The 18,002-nt window shown below is 39.8% G+C and overlaps 2 protein-coding genes across 3 annotated transcripts in view; one reads left to right on the top strand and one right to left on the bottom strand.

Moving 5' to 3' along the window:
* Positions 1 to 16,419, top strand: part of NDUFAF2 (NADH:ubiquinone oxidoreductase complex assembly factor 2) — a 60,285-nt gene extending 43,866 nt beyond the window's left edge. For both annotated transcript variants that reach the window (XM_064404163.1, XM_064404164.1), the window contains exons 3-4: positions 1,176 to 1,216; positions 13,969 to 16,419. In XM_064404163.1, the coding sequence (XP_064260233.1) occupies positions 1,176 to 1,216; positions 13,969 to 14,226 (299 nt within the window). In that variant the 3' untranslated portion in view covers positions 14,227 to 16,419. The remainder of the gene's footprint in view (positions 1 to 1,175; positions 1,217 to 13,968) is intronic.
* A 123-nt stretch (positions 16,420 to 16,542) lies between these two features.
* Positions 16,543 to 17,782, bottom strand: SMIM15 (small integral membrane protein 15). Its single transcript, XM_064404165.1, has 2 exons — positions 17,597 to 17,782; positions 16,543 to 16,872 (listed from the first exon to the last, which is right to left on the bottom strand). The coding sequence occupies exon 2, from the start codon at positions 16,843 to 16,845 to the stop codon at positions 16,621 to 16,623; it is 225 nt and encodes a 74-aa protein (XP_064260235.1). The 5' UTR covers positions 16,846 to 16,872; positions 17,597 to 17,782; the 3' UTR covers positions 16,543 to 16,620.
* Positions 17,783 to 18,002: the final 220 nt, after the last annotated feature.

The following is an 18,002-nucleotide window of genomic DNA, read 5'->3' on the forward strand; positions in this document are numbered from 1 at the left end:
TATAGATGGCAATAAGTGAGGCCAGGAATTTGAGTGGTTTATAGCAAAATGTTATGTTTGCTCTCATTTTCAAGCATAGGAACAAAAATCTTAATTACCCAAACAAACATACGAAATAACATTGTGATGCATCTCAGCACTTGGAAGTGGCCTTCCTTATGTCTGTCATTCTGTTCATTACTGGCTACTTGCATTCTGCAACTAATTAATTTGAAAAATATGGGAAGTAAAGACAAATGTCTTTGAAGTATTCAACCAAGAATCTACCAATTGTGTAGATTAAAAAGCCATGAAAAAATGCTACAGTAGTGGTATTTCTAAAAAGTGGTGTCAGGTCATTCCTCTAAATAATGTCTGTAATATTTGGAGCTATCTCTATTAATTCATTGACTGTACAAAGAGAGCTGTCAGCATCTGTGATGTGGTGTCTGAATTGTTGCCTCCTGACAGTCCAAGCTAACAGCAGTGATAGTGATGGGAGTAGGCAAATGTCTGTGGATCTCATTCAGAAAACCTGAGCCACAGGACAGCTGTCATTGCCACCGCTTTTATTCCTCCATTCCTCTACTGTCTTTTCCAGCATGAATTAACTGAGATGGAGGGATCCTTCTGCCAGGCACAGTGCCCACCCCTCCTGGCAGTGAGTAAATCCACAGAGCCACATGATGTGGTCAGTCCAGGCTCTGCAGTCCCTCAGTCAGGTCTGGGGCTGTACCTTTCATACCTTTAAAGGTATTCTACCTGGTGGTAACATGAAAAGTTTTCAGCTTTAAGAATGTCTGAAGCATGTACAGGAATCCTTTTTCACCAGAGTGGTCTAAGGCTGTTCTTACTTTCCATCAGTCAGCTTGTCATTTTCTTAGGGTGTACCTCAACTCTGTACTGCAAACTCAACAATAAGCCTGTGCCATAAGCCCTGTTTTGACAGCCAAGGTGGTATGTAAACCGTGCCCAAGGTCTCCACACAGAGGTGACACATCCCCTACAGCTCCCTTCTCTGAAACGGGGAATAACATCTTGTGCCTACATTTTAGGAAATGACAGGTTTGCCAGGTTGTGGTGAATTCTATTTTTTTTTTTTCATAAATACTTCCTTTCTGTTACAAATTAATAATAATCTTGAGTTTTAATACTGTTTGTGATCTTTGAAATAATCTATTTAATTTTTTTTTCAGCATGGATAAGAAAAAAGAGAGAAGATCCACCCACAATTGAGGTGAGATGTAATGTCTTTAAATTTTCAATTGGTGAAATGAAACTACCATAATTAATTTATAGTGGACTCATCTGTGCAGTAATCTGCCACTTATGGGGGAGAATTTAGTATATTCCTTGCCTAATTGATGAAAATGCACACTGACTAGATAGCTAACACTTAGCAAAAAGTAAAGTAAACTTTTTATTTCTTAAATTTAAAATTATTTTAAGATGAAATACATAGGTTCTTTAAGATGATCAGAACCATTGAAGAGTCTCTTCAATTAAAAAATTCTTAAATTGCTGTTATGGCATTTTAATTACTGTAAGGTTTTTTTCATAGTAGTTGATATTAAAATGTGGGTCTCAAACCCAGCTGCCAGTGGATTCATCAAATCAGGAAAACCAATTGCACTAGCATTTTACAGTGCTAATGGTACAGGGAGTTGCAGCTATGTCTTTTTCCACAAGAGAAAGCAGAGAAATGTCCTCTAGTGTCTTTCACATTGATGAGTTTGTAAGGAGTTTAGAAACAAGTTTGACTGCTGATCTGTGTGTGCAGATGCATGCACACACATACATGAGTTGCCCAGCATTTATATTATAAGTTGCTAAGCACCAGTTAGGAATGAAAGAGAAGACATAGTTTGCTGCAGCAGATTCAAAATTACACCCAAGGCAGATACTTGACTTGCATCAGGAGAACTGTGTCAAGTTCAGATCCCTGAACATATATTGGCATATCCAGCTATTTGGTCACTGAGATCTTCTGGAACATCTTCCCCCATGGAAAGTTGTCCTGACTGCCTGTGTGTTGATATGACCTGGGAAGTTTGTCATTGAAACAAGCTCCTACACAACATACAGCTTTTCAACTCATTCTCTCAGCCCCTCTTTCACACTTGCCACTGAGGCTATAGAGACAGTAAGGACTATAATACATTCATGAATGAAAGAAGTTTAAGTTAAATTTATCCTTAAACCTATTCAGGAAGTAGTAAATATGGGCTTGGGTTTTTATTTTTTTATTTTTTCCTTTTCCTCCACAGTCTAGTTACTTATGTAGAGCCATGGAACTAATACTACAACAGTTGCTCCATCTAAGTTTGGACTGACCTAATTTTAATTACTTCTGGCTTATTCCAACTGTATGCAAACAACTTTTATTGTTGAAATTACCACTTAATGTGATGTTTGAAGATGGGAAGTGTTGTGTCTTTAGTTCTATCATTTCTGTGAGCCAGGCTGCTCTGATAGTTGCTGTGAGGTAAACGTTCTCCAAGACAGGCAGCCTTGGGTCTGGACTTGGTGCAGTAAAACTCCTTCTGGTGCTAGAGTTGTTGGTTCATTTTTGAAATATGGAGCAAGGCTCCACAGGTGAGAGAACTGTGGAACAATAGTGTTCTAAATATTTTACCTTCCAGAAAAAGCAAATTTATGGAGAGTGAAAGATTGCTGTGACTAATGGTGCGTTCAGAGTTACAGGACTTGGTATATTTTTAGTTTCTTGGGGTAATAGTTCTGAGAAATAATTTAGCAGCTAGGTACTTCACCTGCAGGGCAGTTCATTGACCATATCACAGAGCAGAAATTATAAACTAGAAATTTGAAAATAGTTAACTTTTCAAGTAATCTCTAAACATTTTTTTTTCTGTGTAAGAAAAAGTAGTTCAAATACATGTATGTTAAAATTTCTCCCTAGTATTTTGAAAAGGGTGCTCCAGTCATATTTTTAATATGTGATGGCAAAGCCTAATTTTCTTCTCTATTACAGAGAATAGTTTGGGGTGCTATATGTGATCTACTTTTCTTCTAATTTGAAACTGGCACAAACCTTTACATCTCAGTATAATTATAATTAAGATGTAAGGGTTATAATTATAATTACAATTATGGTAGTGAAGTACATATACCATATTGTTTGGTCCCTATTTGTAGGGCTGATTTGCTTTAGTATTTTAGCTACATAAACTTTATTGGCTGCTATTCCATATTATGTTTCCCTTTTGACAGTAAAGATGGTATGATAAACTGCTGTTTGGCAGTTTGTGGCATTTTCCATATTGAAACCCTGTGTAAGAAATCTTTGTTCTTTTGTGTATTTCCCATGAGACCAGACTTTCTGAAAAAGGATGTAAAGCCCACAAATTTTATGTTTGTTTGCTCAACAACTCAGGTTACCAGTTTTCGTGATGAATTTTTAATTGAAAATATTGCAGAGATACAGCTTCACAAAGCAGTTGGATCTTACTGATCACACTGATGACCACATGTTGGGAACCAGTGGTTTGGTAAATACTGTAGGCTAACAAAATGTCATTCAAAATCATCAGGACATGTCAGTCATTTAAGTGAGAACAAATGTGAATTGTTCCTCCCTGACAGTGGTCAGAATAGTTGGGTCATGACATCAAGCTAAGTATCTTGATGATTTTCATGAGACTTGATCATGTTTTGTATTCAAAATTCTTTCTTCCACAAACACCTGATTTTTTTTTTTGTTTACTTGTTTCCATTATCAAGTTTTCACTTCTGCTCAGAAGAAGTTGCTTTACCTCTCTCTTTAGTTTTTCTGTCCTGTTTTTTTTTTTTTTTAATGGAAAAATACTACAAATCAGCATGTGCAGTGTTAAATGTACCACATACCTAATGGTTTCTTTTGTTCTTGTGTGCCCCTCCGTTTTTAGCAATTTTTGAAGGAAGTCACTTGGCCTTCTGTGTCTGGCTAGACATAATTAATGAATGCTGCTCATCACCGTCATTATTTCTAATCTGGCCAGTTACATAAGGAATGTTAATGCTGGAAGCCTTGGGTTTTAAAATCATTTTCTGGGATACTGGTTAACAGTTGGTTGCCTTTTGATTTTTTTTACAGCTTGAAATATGCCAAGTCTCAGCTTAATTATGATAAGGATGATAACTTGACAAATTAGTGCAGATCACATTATTTCTTATGTTCTGCTTAAACATACTCTGTTCCTATGGTAATCAGGGAATCTGTCTTGATATAAAATTCTGGATCATGCCTTTGTCCTGTCTGAGCATGTGTACAGTATGTGTAGAGTACATATAATCCTTAATAACAGTGACAATCTGAGCTTGAATATGAATATTTTTGCAGTACTGTAGCATCCTGTCATGTGTCCCTTTATATGTGTATTGAGTATGATTATATATGGTTGGCTGCACTTTATTCCTGTGCAGCTCTAAATTATATTTTAACCAGTTTAACTAGGGATTAAAAACTAAGTTGACTAATACATTTTTTTAATTATGTATATAGGAAACTAGATGTATGTAGAAAGTGTTTTGGCAAGTAGGACATATGTCACTGTCTAAGGACCTTACAGTTTTAAATTAATGAGAATGTTTTAAAGGCTACTAATATTAAAATAATTTTAATCAAATGCTATTTTGTGGAAGCAGATTTAATAATATATCACTTTACATGTGTATTACTTCACCTGCTCAGCTTTAATGTTGTCAGAATTTATTAAGAAAAGTCGTCTTGAGATATAGCAGTTGTTTTATAGAAAGGATGTTTGATCCATGGAAATTATTTCTTTAAGAGGCTATTCCCTTCCATTCTTTGAGCCATAGTATACCTTCTGTATAGCTCATCCAGAAATTTCCAAGGTAAATGTTAATGTGCTCTCTTGCTCTTCCCCTACTCCCCAGTTTTCCTTCCGGCTACAGAAATTTAAACCTGGCATCTTTATATTTGGTTTTTTCACATCTTATTTAGAAAGGAAAGAAAAGATGCTCATGAAGACAAGGAGGAAACATCTCTTCAGACCTTTCTGTGCCTAACTTCTATTTGTTTTTTTTTTTCTTATTTCAGAGAGCATCAGATTTGTAGAGGCTTTTAAAGAATTCTGCCATCTGTAACACAAGATATCCCAATATATTTAGAAATCTAACCCTTTTCTCCCCTAACAGATCTTCTAGCTACACACTACTTCTGATAATGTCCTGAGGTTCAAGGGTATCTGAGAAACTTGACATTATTTAAGGCCATATATGTAGAATGGAGACAGAAATAAAGTTACAGACTTCCTTGGGGTGTCAGAAAACTAATGAGGAAACTTTATGGCAATGCTGAGAGAAACTGGTGTGGAGGGAAATGTGGTTTATCTCTGAACTCACCAACATGGTATCCTGAAAGTGGTAGATGTGAACCCTCAGTAACACATCTTTGTGTATACAGGTCTTTGTACTAGATTGCACTTCTCTGCTGATGTAGAAGCTGCTTCCTCTGTAGCACACACAGGGATGCACAGCCACAAATATCAGTTTGAACCGAAACCTGTCTGTTGCTCTGTATGTGTGTGTTACATTAGTATTTAATGGGAAGTAAAGTAGAATTGCATGTTCCTTTAATTAGCATCAAGATCCTGAAAATAGTTTGAAATTGAAAACCACAGAAAATGGCTGCTTTTCTCATGCAGTATGTACTTGTTACACAGTAATAAAATTCAGTGAGTTCTGATTTGCACAATTGGATAGAAGGTGAAATGCTAAAAAAACCTAATGTGATGATGCCTCTATTCTTTCAAACTATTTCTAGGGTATCCATAATTATCTGTTTTGGCAAACTCCTTGACAAGTGAGGAAAAAACATACTTCAGTGAGTTGTATTAAGCAGAAGGTTTCTTCCTCTCAATCCCCAAATAATTACATTGAAATTAAATTCTGTTAGTTCCCACAATGTATATCCACTCCTCCTGTTTGATCATAAGTATTACTTATTTGAGAGACGATATGATCAAAAGCAGGTTCATCCATGTAGATTAGTGTACACAGAATTTATATTCCTTTAAGGAAAATGGAATGCAGTTTAGAAAAATGCTTTTTTTGACACTGTTGGGATTGCATGTTATAGTTTTGCCTCTGTTTGCTTTCAAACGTTTCAGTTGAGAAGTTGTAAAATGAGAACACTGATAAGAAGATTGTACATTCTTACATAGAGATTAGGGCTCAGGACATGAGTAATTTACTTCTGAAGCCACCAAAAGCTGTAGTATGATTAACAGGTTCAAGGAAAAATATTTTAAAAGCACAGGGATAAACATGTCTCTGAGCAAAATATTTCCCACCATTGTCCAGAATCACAACCAGGATGTGGGCCATATTCAATAACTTACGTTGCACTAAATAGCATTTGCATAGTAAATTATGCATGATTCCAGAGAGGATTATTATTTGGTGCAAAAGGGCAGTAAAATTTGACAATATAAAGAACTGAGCAATGAACTAAGGTCCCTTAAATAGAAGGGAGTAGTCATAGGAGTCAATTTAAAAAAAATAATTGAGCATTTGCAGAAACCATCATCTTTAGGATTTTTTCCTTCTTCTTCATTTTTACTTTCTCTTCAAGTTTGAAATATAACTGCTTGCCCAACCTCCACAGAGAAGTCTTGGAGCACCAATTTGTCCCATTGCTTCTAGACTGCCCACGCTGCAGATTCCAAGGCGGCAGAGGGAAGAGCTGCTACTGGTCTTCTGCTCCTATCCGTGTGGGAGCTCCTATCCATGGAGCACTGGCTCTGTGTCCTGATTCACTGACAGCACAGCTGGGTGGGGGTGTAGGGCAAAGGGAAGCGTACCAGGAAAAGGGCTGGTACAAATTACATCATATGTAGACCGTGGAAAGCAAGGACCTAACTGCGACTGAGTCACAGCTACAGTTCCTTGTTTGCTCTGTGGGGATCAGAGCTATGAGTTGCCTTTATCCAGGGCAGAGTGCAGTGGTGGGTGCCAGGCTAATGTGTGTTTTTTTCTGCTTCTACAAACTCTCATCTGTAATCTTGAATATATGTGTAATTTTGGACAAATACCTTTGCAGAATTGTAAAAAAAATTCAGGCACAAACCCCTACAGTCTCCATGTGTTGGTGATATGCTTTACAGTCCAGTGTCTCTTCCTTTTGCCTCTTAGTATGTGTTCTTGCCAAACACAAGTGTGTTACACTGTGGTGCCCTAGAAACTATGTCAGCTCATGCCAGAGATTCTGTAGTTCATATCTAGCACTATAGTACTTCAGTAATACTAAGCACTGCTTGTCTGCAGATTTGCTTTAAACAAAAATTACTGTGAGTTATGATTAATAATTCACTGATTTAGCATAGATGTGATATTAGCACTGCATGTAAAACTAAATATTGTAACTGATCAGAGATTTGTTCAAAAAATGTACCTGCACAAGACAAATCTTAAATTGATTTGATTAACATTGTTTGTCAACGGACCAAGGATATTTAGTGTATGCTCTTTACAAAATTAGCAGTCAGTTGAGTCAGTGTTTGATTTAAATAACTATTTTGACTAATCCAGATAAGCCTTTCTATTTCACACTACTCCTCTGGTTTTGCCATGCAATGACAGCTTTTCATTTACCACATTATTTCTCATTCCCAAGCTGGTACTGCTGGGCTCATGTTCAGTTGCTGAGTTATCAAGACCTGCCCTGGATCAGAACATTCACTGCTTCCCAAAGATGAGGTCCTCTCTCTGCCTCCTACTCTTGAAATATGGTGTAATAGCCAATTATCTCATCTTGCCTACTTGTCAAACTGGAAAACAGGGTTTCGTTTAATTGTTTGGTGATATTCTAAAAAATGGTGATTCACCTTACTTCTAGCATTTTGCCTGAGTTTCAGTTAATTTGATAGTGAAGAAAAATTCTGACATGTTAAATTGACTTACATCAATTTTTTTAATACTCTGCCAAAACAACTTTTTTATCCCATTTGTTATTTTTTTAAATTTTTGTCAACCTACAGGTATGAATTTTTAACATGCAGAGTTCTAAGTTCAAGTTAATTCATGATAAAACATAAAATATTCAAACTAGACACAAAATATGAGTATTCTATAAATTGCACCATCTACAGTTAAAAAAATCTGTCCTGATGTTTCTCAGTTCTGGTGTCAAACAGTAACTAGCTAACAAGATGCAAATCAAGAGAAACCATGAATATTTCAACTTATGGTAAGTTGGGAAGTTGAAATAGTTTCTAAGACAACATAAAGAAACTATTTATTTCTAAGCAACATAAAAACACATCTGAAAAACAAAGTGACATTTTTTTCAAAATTAATTATAAATAAACCCCTTCTAATTAAAGGGTTAGTTGTTTAAAGAACCTTCTGGAAAGTGCTAATCTGCTAAAATACCCCTTAGACACTGTACCTTGGTACTGCATATCTGCATTTACTTGCATCCTTAGAGCTCTCTTCACAACTTTGTGCCCAGAAGTTTGAATATGTTTTGAGGGAGGCAGGTACTGATGTGACTATGGTTGGGTTAAGGACTGAGGGACACACAGAGAGGGGAGAGCTGGTTCCTCAGGGTGTGAGGTTCAGCAGATGCTGCAGGATAGAATGGGTTCGGTACCACCATCTGCCTGTGGAGAAGAATAGCAAGAAGTGTTCAGCAAAGACTGGTGACTACTGAGCCAGACTCCACTTGAAGGAATGAATGTGTCTAGAGAACCCTCTTTTGTATTCATGACATCTTCCTTCCAAGAGGAACTCATTTTATTCATTTTGTAAAGCTACTAGTTTATTCAGGAAGGGGAAAGGAGTGACAATATGGGAGTCTTTAAGAGCAAAAGAACACTGCATTGCAAATATTTACCCTACAAAGCAGCTCTTCCAGTACAGTAAGGTAGGCATCTAAAATTCTTTGTCTAGATTTTTCTCCTTGTATGGAGTGGAGGTGAATACAGTTTCCACGCCACAGAGGGTACTTTGTAATACAACTCAGTTGCTGGAGTTATGTGAGAGCTTTGAAAAATACATAGTGTGCAACAGAAGTGAAAATTTCATGCTGGTGGCAGGAAATACAGCCCTATGTCTTTTGCAGAAACACCCTTGGAAGACAGCAACGTGCCTTGAGCTGTGTTCCTCCTAGGAGCAGGCCATCTTTCATTCTTTGATCATGCAGCTGTTACCAATACTAAGATGTCAGGTTATGCAGAAGTCAGCAGTTTTGTGGATGAAAAACAGCTGCCTCAAACTCCACAAAGGGCTACTTTGGTATTTCCTTAACAATAATGTTCTTCAAGGAAACCTTAGACATCACTTTCTTAAACTCTGCCTACCTAAGGAGTAAAGACATGCAGCTCCAAACGTTAGAAGTGTTAAAAACTTCATACAACTTGAAATAATCACCAAAGCTGGACAACCTGCAGTGATAAAATGTCTTGTTTTAATTTCCAGCTAAAAATAAGGTGCAGAACATGTAGTTGAGCGTAGCTCTTGACATACCATGTGTATCGTGTTCTGTATGCTGGGAGCTGATACATTTCAAAGTGAACATCTGCACATAGGGAGTTCAACTGCTTTAAAATGTGGCTGGATATCTTAAGGCATTTTTTTTGTTTTTTAGTTTTGCAGCATAGCCCCAGTTCTTAGAGTTTTCTTTTAGTAAAACTGCTGAAGGACATTTCTGGTCCTCTTGAGATGCCATGTATTTCCTGAAAATTGCTGGTTCAAAGAGCTTATATAATTTATTTGTACAAAAATAGTTGGAAGAACAAGCTAATCCTTTAAAAACTGCAGCTATCTGATAGATAATGTGTTCTCTGGGTTGGATAGAAAGAATTTGTACTTTGCTTAATGGTCAGAGCACATTACATGTTCATGTACTTATATTTTAGCAGAAAACTTACTGGGAGGCAGTTTATAGTAAAGATAGCCATCTTATAAAATACTGTGATTCATCTTGAAGAAGGAGAGAATAAAAGTGTTCTGAACCTGACAATGTAACTTAAACAAACAAACAAAGAAAAAAACCCACAAACAAACTAACTTTTAGCTCTCAGCTCTTTTTGTAGCCAATCAGAAAGGATTGGTTAGCAGTGGAATCTCAAAGTGAGAATGTATTTGACCTAGTTTTTCTAACATGCCAATTGACCCAATATTTCCAATTCATATTTTCTTTAACTTAACCCAGGAACTCAGTGATTTCAGTGTACATGTTAGTGGCATGAGTTTAATGCCAAAAATGGATGTGTACATTTTGTAGTCAAAAAATTTTATCCTAGTAAATTGTATAGAAAATTCTGAATAAGTCTCTTCAGTTTCAGGGTTTTTTTGCAATTGCTAATAAGAATAATTTCTCATGTTTGTTTTGTTTTTTTTTTAAGATCCACTTTTTCATTTTGCTCTATCACTTTGTCCACAGAAAGCTGACTAAAAGAGTCATATTTGAGGCTGAAAACCAGAGAACAATTATATATCAACATTCAAAATGGACTAGGAGCATTTTGGTGTGTAGTTACAGCTGCTCTTACTTGATTAAGATAACTTTTTGTTGAAGTAATCACTTGAAGAGATTTTTAATTAATAGCTGTTCATAGTAAATAGGTTGTGTTTGTATTTTAATAAATCACTTCCTATTATTTTACCAGAGACAATGATGCAGTCTTCAGTTATCACAAAGGTGTTTGCTTTACTTGTTTCTTAGTAGTGGTTTTTTACAAGCACCATAGGAGTAATCCCCTGGAAATCAATAAGGTGGTGGTGATTTACCTAGGCATGTGGTAAACAAGGATAGAAATGAGAGATGCCACAAAGAAGTTTTGCTATACTGACTGTTGAAAATTTGATCTCGTAATGCTTGGCAATATTTCTATTGGAGCATGTGAGAATTTTCACCCCTCTTCAGTTTGTAAAGTCATTTGTGTATTACTTGTGTATTTCCATTCAATTTCCATTTGTATGCGAAGGGTTCTGCCTCTGCTCTGTGTATCTGTGAATTTAAGTACAGAGGCAACTAAGAACTAAGAGAAGGGCTTGTGTACTTCTAAGATAAGGTGTATTGGGTTTGTACGGCCAGGTTTTGGTAACAGGGCAGCTACAGGAATAGCTTCTGTGAGAAGCTGCCAGAATTTTCCTCCATATCTGGCAGAGACAGTCCCAGCCAGTTCCAGGATAGATGTGCCTCTGCTCAAGGCTGGGCCCATCAGAAATAGTGGTAATGCCTCTCTGATTACATATTTAAGGAGAATTTAAAAAAGTTTTGTAGAGGTTTTGTGCAGGGTGAGAATATGTCAGAGGAACAGCCCTGGAGACACCCAAGTCATGGGAGAAGGAGGGACAGGAGGTGCTCCAGGCACCAGAGCTGAGGTTGTCCTGCAGCCCCTGGAGGTCCCAGGGGATGCAGAGATCCGCCTGCATCCCCTGGGATGGAGACCCAGGCCAGAGCAGGTTGATGCCTGAGACAAAACTGTGGTCCTATGGGAGGCCTGGGCTGGAGGTTCTGACAGGGACCTCCAGACCCATGGAGAGAGGAGCCCTTGCTGGAGCAGGTTTCCTTGTAGGACTTGGGACCCTGTGGGAGATCCGCACTGGGGCAGGCTGTGCCTGAAGTCCTGCACTCCATGCTTCCATGGACCTATATTGCAGCAGTTTGGGGAGGACTGTTGCTCATGAGATGGACCCATGTTGGAGAATTTCGTGGAGAACTGTCTCCCATGGGTGGGATCCTGTGATCGTGTATGGGAAGGACTCCTCTCCCTAAGCAGGAATGTATGATCAACTGACCATAACTCCCATTCCCTGTCTCCCTGCACTTGCTACAGGGAGGGGACAAAGCTGGGAAGGAGGGAGAAGTAGAGGGGAGGTGATTTTAAGATTTAATTTTACTTCTCATTATCCAGCAATAGGAATGAGTCTGTTTTGCTTGTGATGGCATTTGGTGCATGATCTCTCACAGTCCTTAACTTGTGAGCTCTTCATTATATTTTCTCTCCCCTGTCCAGCTGTGGAGAGAAGTGACAAGCTCTGGTGGGCATCTGGCATTCAGCCATGATCAACATAAGATTTTCTTTACTTACTTTCTTTCAAACATTCTTAGGTGTTCATAGTTGCTATTTAAACTCTTGGCAGTACTGCATATATTTTAGCACCTAAATTCCTACAATAATATCATGGTCTCTTGTTCACAGAGGAGTGTACTGGTATAGTTTGTCCTTAATTCTTCCATATACTTGTAATCTGGAGAAAAGAATTCTGCCTTTTTCTTAATTCTGGAGGCCATCTCTATCCACATGGATGACTGGAAGGTGATCAGGAACAGCCAGCATGGATTCACTGCAGATAAATCATGCCTGTCCAACGTGATTGACTTTTATGATGAAACTGCCTGGATGGAGGAGGGGAGAGCAGTGGAACCTCAACTTCAGCAAGGCTTTTGACACTGTGTCTCACAGCATTCTTGTAGGAAAACTCAAGAGGTGTGGACTGGATGAGTGGACTGTGAGATGGATTGAGAACTGGCTGAATGTCAGAACCAAGAGGGTTGTAATCACTGGCCCAGTGTCCAGCTGGATGCAATCCCTGGCCCAGGGTCTAGCTGCAGGCCTGTCACTGGTGCTGTTCCCCAGGGTTCAGTACAGGGGCCAGGGCTGTTTAACTTACTCACCAGTGACTTGGGTGAAAGGACAGATGCCTCCTGAGCAAGTTTGCTGAGGATGCAGAGCTGGGAGCAACGGCTGATACCCCAGAGGGCCGTGCAGCCCTTCAGAGGACCTCAACAGCTTGGAGAGATGGGCAGAGAGGAACCTTCTGAAATTCAGCAAAGGCAAATGCAGGGTCCTGCATGTGGGGAAGAACAACCCTAGGCACCAGCACAGGCTGGGGCTGACCTGCTGGGGAGCAGCTCTGGGGGTCCTGGTGGACAGCAAGCTGTCCATGAGCCAGCAGCATGTCCTGGTGGCCAAGAATGCCAATGGTACCCTGGGGAGCATTGGGAAGAGCACTGCCAGCAGGTGGAGGGAGGTGATCCTGCCCCTCTACTCAGCCCTGGTGAGGCCTCACCTGGAGAGCTGTGTCCAGTTCTGGGCTCCTCAGGACAACAGAGACATGGGACTCCTGAAGCAGGTCTAGCAGAGGGCAATGAAGTTGATTAGGGGACTGGAGCACCCCTCCTCCAAGGAAAAGCTGAGGAGAGATGACTGAGACAGAACATGATCAATGTCTATCAGTATCTGATGGGAAGGTGTCAAGAGGATGAAGCCAGGCTGTGCTCAGTGGTGTCAAGCAGTAGGACAAGAGGCAATGGGCAGAAACTGATGCCCAGGAAGTTCCACCTGAACATGAGGAAGAACTTTGTTACTGTGGGGTTGACCGAGCACTGGAACAGAGAGGTTGAGTCTCCCTCACCGGAAATAATCAGGCAGCATCTGGACACAATCCTGTGCCATGTGCTCTGGGATGACCCTGCTGGAGCATGGAGGTTAAATTAAGTTGGACCAAATGACCCACTGCACTATCTTCCAACCTGACCAATCCGTGATTTTGTGATTTTAGTTATTTATTTTGTAGTCTTGCACTAGCAAGACCCCAAAGGTTGCACATCTGTTTCTCCCAAAACTGTGCCCTGAGGCACAGGTGCCTAACACCACAGACATGGTGAATTACAAGAACAGATGCAAATGATAAATAGCTGTAAATATCAACTCCTACATAGGAAACAATGCAAAAGTAGCCTTATTTTTAATGTACTTTCACATTTATTGATGTATTTAATTCTTAATTTCTTCTTTTTGCTCCAATAGAATAGTGAAGTGGACACCACAATACAATAGGGGTTGAATTTGCAGTTGTGGAAAACCAACCAATTTTGCCACATTTTATTTTACTTTAATACCTGCAAATGTGGGTTGTAAAATTAACAAAAGAAATTACTGTTTAAAATGTTTTATTGCAACACTGTATATTGCATTTGCTTCTGACTTAACTATCTTTCTGCTGTGTTTTTAGGAGATTCTTAGGAATGAAAATTATAGAGAAGAAATGAAGCAGAAAGTCAAGGATGTGTCTGAAAAGGATAAGCTGCTTCAGGCCAAGGAGTATGAGGAAGGACTTGTTGCTGAACCAAGTCATACTCAGGTTAAAGGCCACGCATCTGCCCCTTACTATGGAAAGAAGGAGCCCTCACAAGATCCCACAAGCACTGCAAATATCTTCCAGCCAGGTGCCTGGATGCCACCAGGCAGTGGTAATAGTCAAAATAAATAAGCAATTTAATGGACAGGTATTGTTAATGGATTATTATTTTAACAGACAACATACACAGCTGTTACATACAAGAGTACAATAAAGTAGTATTAAAGCAGGTTCAGTTACTTTGGCAGAACTATTCAAATAGGCTTGGTCATGACAAAGTATTGTGAAGTGCTTGGGTTTAGTGAAAAACAGGGTGTGTTATTAAGTTTGGTTTTGACAGTTGCTGTTCATCAGTTACTCTTGAATTCATACTTAAAAGACTATCTAAATTTTCTTGAAGTCTAAATTGCCTTTTTCCTTGAAGGCTAATTTAGTTTTAAAACTGTTCTTGATGTAAGAATTATTGTCTGTACATTTTCCCAAGCCTTGGCCAATATATCTCTTCAGAATAAATCCCTTGGCAGTGCCAGCATTCTTTCCAGTGGCAAGCAGATGGAAAATTTGATTTCATTAACAAGAATCACTATGACACTACACTGATTACACACTGTACTCATCGTAGAGACATTCTTGTAACTTAAAAGCAGTCAACGTATTTGAATGTTTGATTTTAAAACAGTCAACATTGAATTTGAATTTTTGAATGTTTGATTTGCAGATAGCAATTTGTACAGGGTAAAATCAGTTAAAATACATATAACTGCTATAATAGAAGCTAGAATACTTGATAAAGCTGCTGGAAAAAACACTAGGTCTGGGACAAGGGACTGTCATATATATTTTAAAAAAATATTAGTTTTTATTTCTTGTGTATCCATGGACTTCCCTAGATGATGAGATCATTTTGGCCATAGTTCAGATACATAAAATGTGCAGATGATTTGCTTAGAGATGATGTTTGAGAACTTCACATAAAAATAAAGACCAGACAAATTTTTTTTCAAAAAGTATCAAATTTATTTACGGATTGTATCCCTCATCAGTTTTCCTGCCTGTGTTTCAAGCTATGTAGGTATCAAAGGTTGAACACGTACATATTTGACAACACTTCATACAAGACATGGAGACTTAATCTCACATATTTATAAAATGCCCAGATGTCATATTCTAATAATGCTTGCTTTCACCAACAAAATTGAAAGGGGATCAACTTCACATTTACTTAAAAGTAATTTCAGTTAGACTCCCCACTTCTGATCCCCCTTGGTGTCAGCCAGCTCTATAGGTCTCTTCATTTGAACAATGGTATTATTTTAAGGTTTTATTTTTAAACCTGATCAAAGAGTAGCTGCTAGAATGCACAACTCTGTGCTGATGCAAAATTTAAAATCTTAATGACTGTTACAAGCTCTTTTGAACTAGACTACGTAGAGGCCACCACACACATTATTATTATTAAAAAATTAGGCTTGGAAAGATTAATCAAGTCTGTTAAGAAGAGATTAATTGGAAATAAGGTTAAATAATTTTGATGTATTTACAACACAAACCTGACTTTTCTGACTATGTCAGCATCTTGCAACCTGTAAGGCAGCAGAGTTTCAAGGGCCATGACAACAAAAATCCTACCTAAACTCAAGTCTTAGATCAAAGGTAGCCAGGAGGTTACTGTCACCAGAACTACTGTCACCAGCTTGTGCATCATCCTTGCACAGCCACCTGCTATAGCAGAACACTAGGCCAGTGGGGTCTTTGGTCTCACCCAACTTATGGCTATTCTTTGAGGCATAAAGAATTTATGAAGGCAAAAACAAATTAGTTCAGGTGATTGTTAGGGAAGATCAAACAACAGTACTGTATTTTATAGAACATGAGTGCCTTAAGAGAAATGAAGCTAATAAGAACAAGCAATCATTTTCCTAGAACTTGGGCTGAAGTTATTCTGTTGATGGCTTGTAGGTCAAGAAAAAGGAAAAGCTAAGGTAGGTTATTTCTGCAGACAAGCAGCACCATCAAAGACACTGCAGCAGCTACTATGGGCACAAACAGCTATATGCAGTGACCTTAAATGAAATCAGTCATGTCTGCTGTCTAATGCTACAGCTGGCTTGTCTCTACAGCCCAGCTCAAGGTATGCCAAAAACTGCATTTCTGTAATCCAGTTTATTATTCACATTTTCCCCTAAACTTGATAATTTTAAGACACTTGTTAAGTTAGCTCAGCTAAGAGAAAAAGAAAATAATATACCTCCAAAGCCATCCAAGAGGTTAATTTTTTTCATTTAACATGCAAATTTAGAAAAGCAACCTGCACTAGAATACAAGTAGTAAATTTAACTACTCTAACAAGTGTCACTCGGGCAAATTTTAACACAAATGAGAAGAAAAAAATTACACTGGAAGTATTAAATTTCATATTTCAAGAAATAACAGGATCAAGTATCAAAGGACAGTTGCAAAACAGAATGTACAAGTATTTAATTTTAAAAGTGGATTCTTTGCACAAGGAAGACCATTTTTGCCCATTTAATCCTTCTTTGTTCGTTTGGCCTTTGCAATATTCTCCTGGCGTTTCTGTTTCTTCTTCAGCTCTCGTTCCCGGGCCTCAATCATTTTTGCAAGCTTCCATGACAGCGCCGCACTAATGACAAACAGCGGCGTGAGAGCCAAGATCACGGTCGTGAGAAAGCCGTAGGGGTCCTTGGCAGCCCACTCCACGATGTACTCGGCCCAAGCCTTAATATCCAACATCTTTTCTGTTTTGCTATTGAGAAAACCCTGCAGAATATTAAAAAAATAATAAATTTCTGAGTACTCAGCAAAATAAAAGCACACATACACAAAAACAAAACACAGTAAGTTCCACCTTCATATGGGGAAGAACAGCTTTACATTGAGGGTGGCTGAGCACTGGAAAAGGCTACCCAGGGAAGTCATGGAGTCTCCCTCTGGACATACCAAAGCTCATGTCAACAGGTTCCTGTGTCACCTGTTCTGGATGAGCCTGCCTTGGCAGTGGGGTTGGTCTGCATGATCCCCTCCCAGAGGTCCTTCCAACCCTACCGATTCTGCGATACCAAGTACCATTTTAACATAAGTTATCCTTGTTCACTTTCAAAGGGCAAGAGCATTTTTGCTAGAAGTTAAAAACAGCGCATAGTATGTGAAAGTGTAATAAAAAGCACTGATCCAATGTTAAAGTTCAGTGTTCACAGAATAATTAGGCATTTGATCCAAAAGAGCTGCAAATGCTACCAAGAATGTATTGCTAAATGGAGAAAGAGTGCGGTCTGTGGATCGCTGGAAGTGAAGGAAAGCCAGCCCGGCTGGTTTATCTCCATGTAGGTTTCACCAGGGCGGCGAGCTGTGCTTTGGCTGCTGGACTGGCGGCAGTGGGGCAGCCAAACCCCGCAGCGGCTCCGGCCCCGGCTCGCCTCCCCGCGAACGGCTCGCCCGCCTCCCTGCGAGCCTCCCGCCCCCGCCGCGGCCGGCACCGCCTCACCTGCGGCCCCGGGCACCCGCCGGGCCTGCCGAGCGGCGGAAGGGCGAGCCGAGCTCCCTGCGGAGAGAACACACGGGGCCGTGAGGGGACGGCGATGTTCCCCCGCCCGAGCCGCGCTGCCGGGGCCGCCGCCGCCGCCGCCCCGCGGTACCGCGGCCCTGAGGGCTCCGGGATCCCGAGCGGAAACAGGAAGGAGGCGCCCGCCCCGCCCAGCCCGGCCGGGCGGGAGCGGCGAGCAGGGCCCGCCCGCCGGGAGCCGCCGTGGGCCGCGGGAGCGCTCGGCGGTCCAGTGAGAGGAAGCGGTGAGCCGGGAAGAAGGAGTTTCCGAGGTACCCGGATGGGTGGTTCACGTTGTGGAACAGCCTGGAATGCGGCTGGAGCCCCGTGGTGTTGCCGTGCGCTCGGC

This window comes from Passer domesticus, chromosome Z (assembly GCF_036417665.1).
Source record: "Passer domesticus isolate bPasDom1 chromosome Z, bPasDom1.hap1, whole genome shotgun sequence".
Taxonomy (NCBI): domain Eukaryota; kingdom Metazoa; phylum Chordata; class Aves; order Passeriformes; family Passeridae; genus Passer; species Passer domesticus.

Bases quoted from the DNA above. Each gene is read 5' to 3' on its own strand.
- SMIM15 (XM_064404165.1), bottom strand. From the start codon at position 16,845: ATGTTGGATATTAAGGCTTGGGCCGAGTACATCGTGGAGTGGGCTGCC.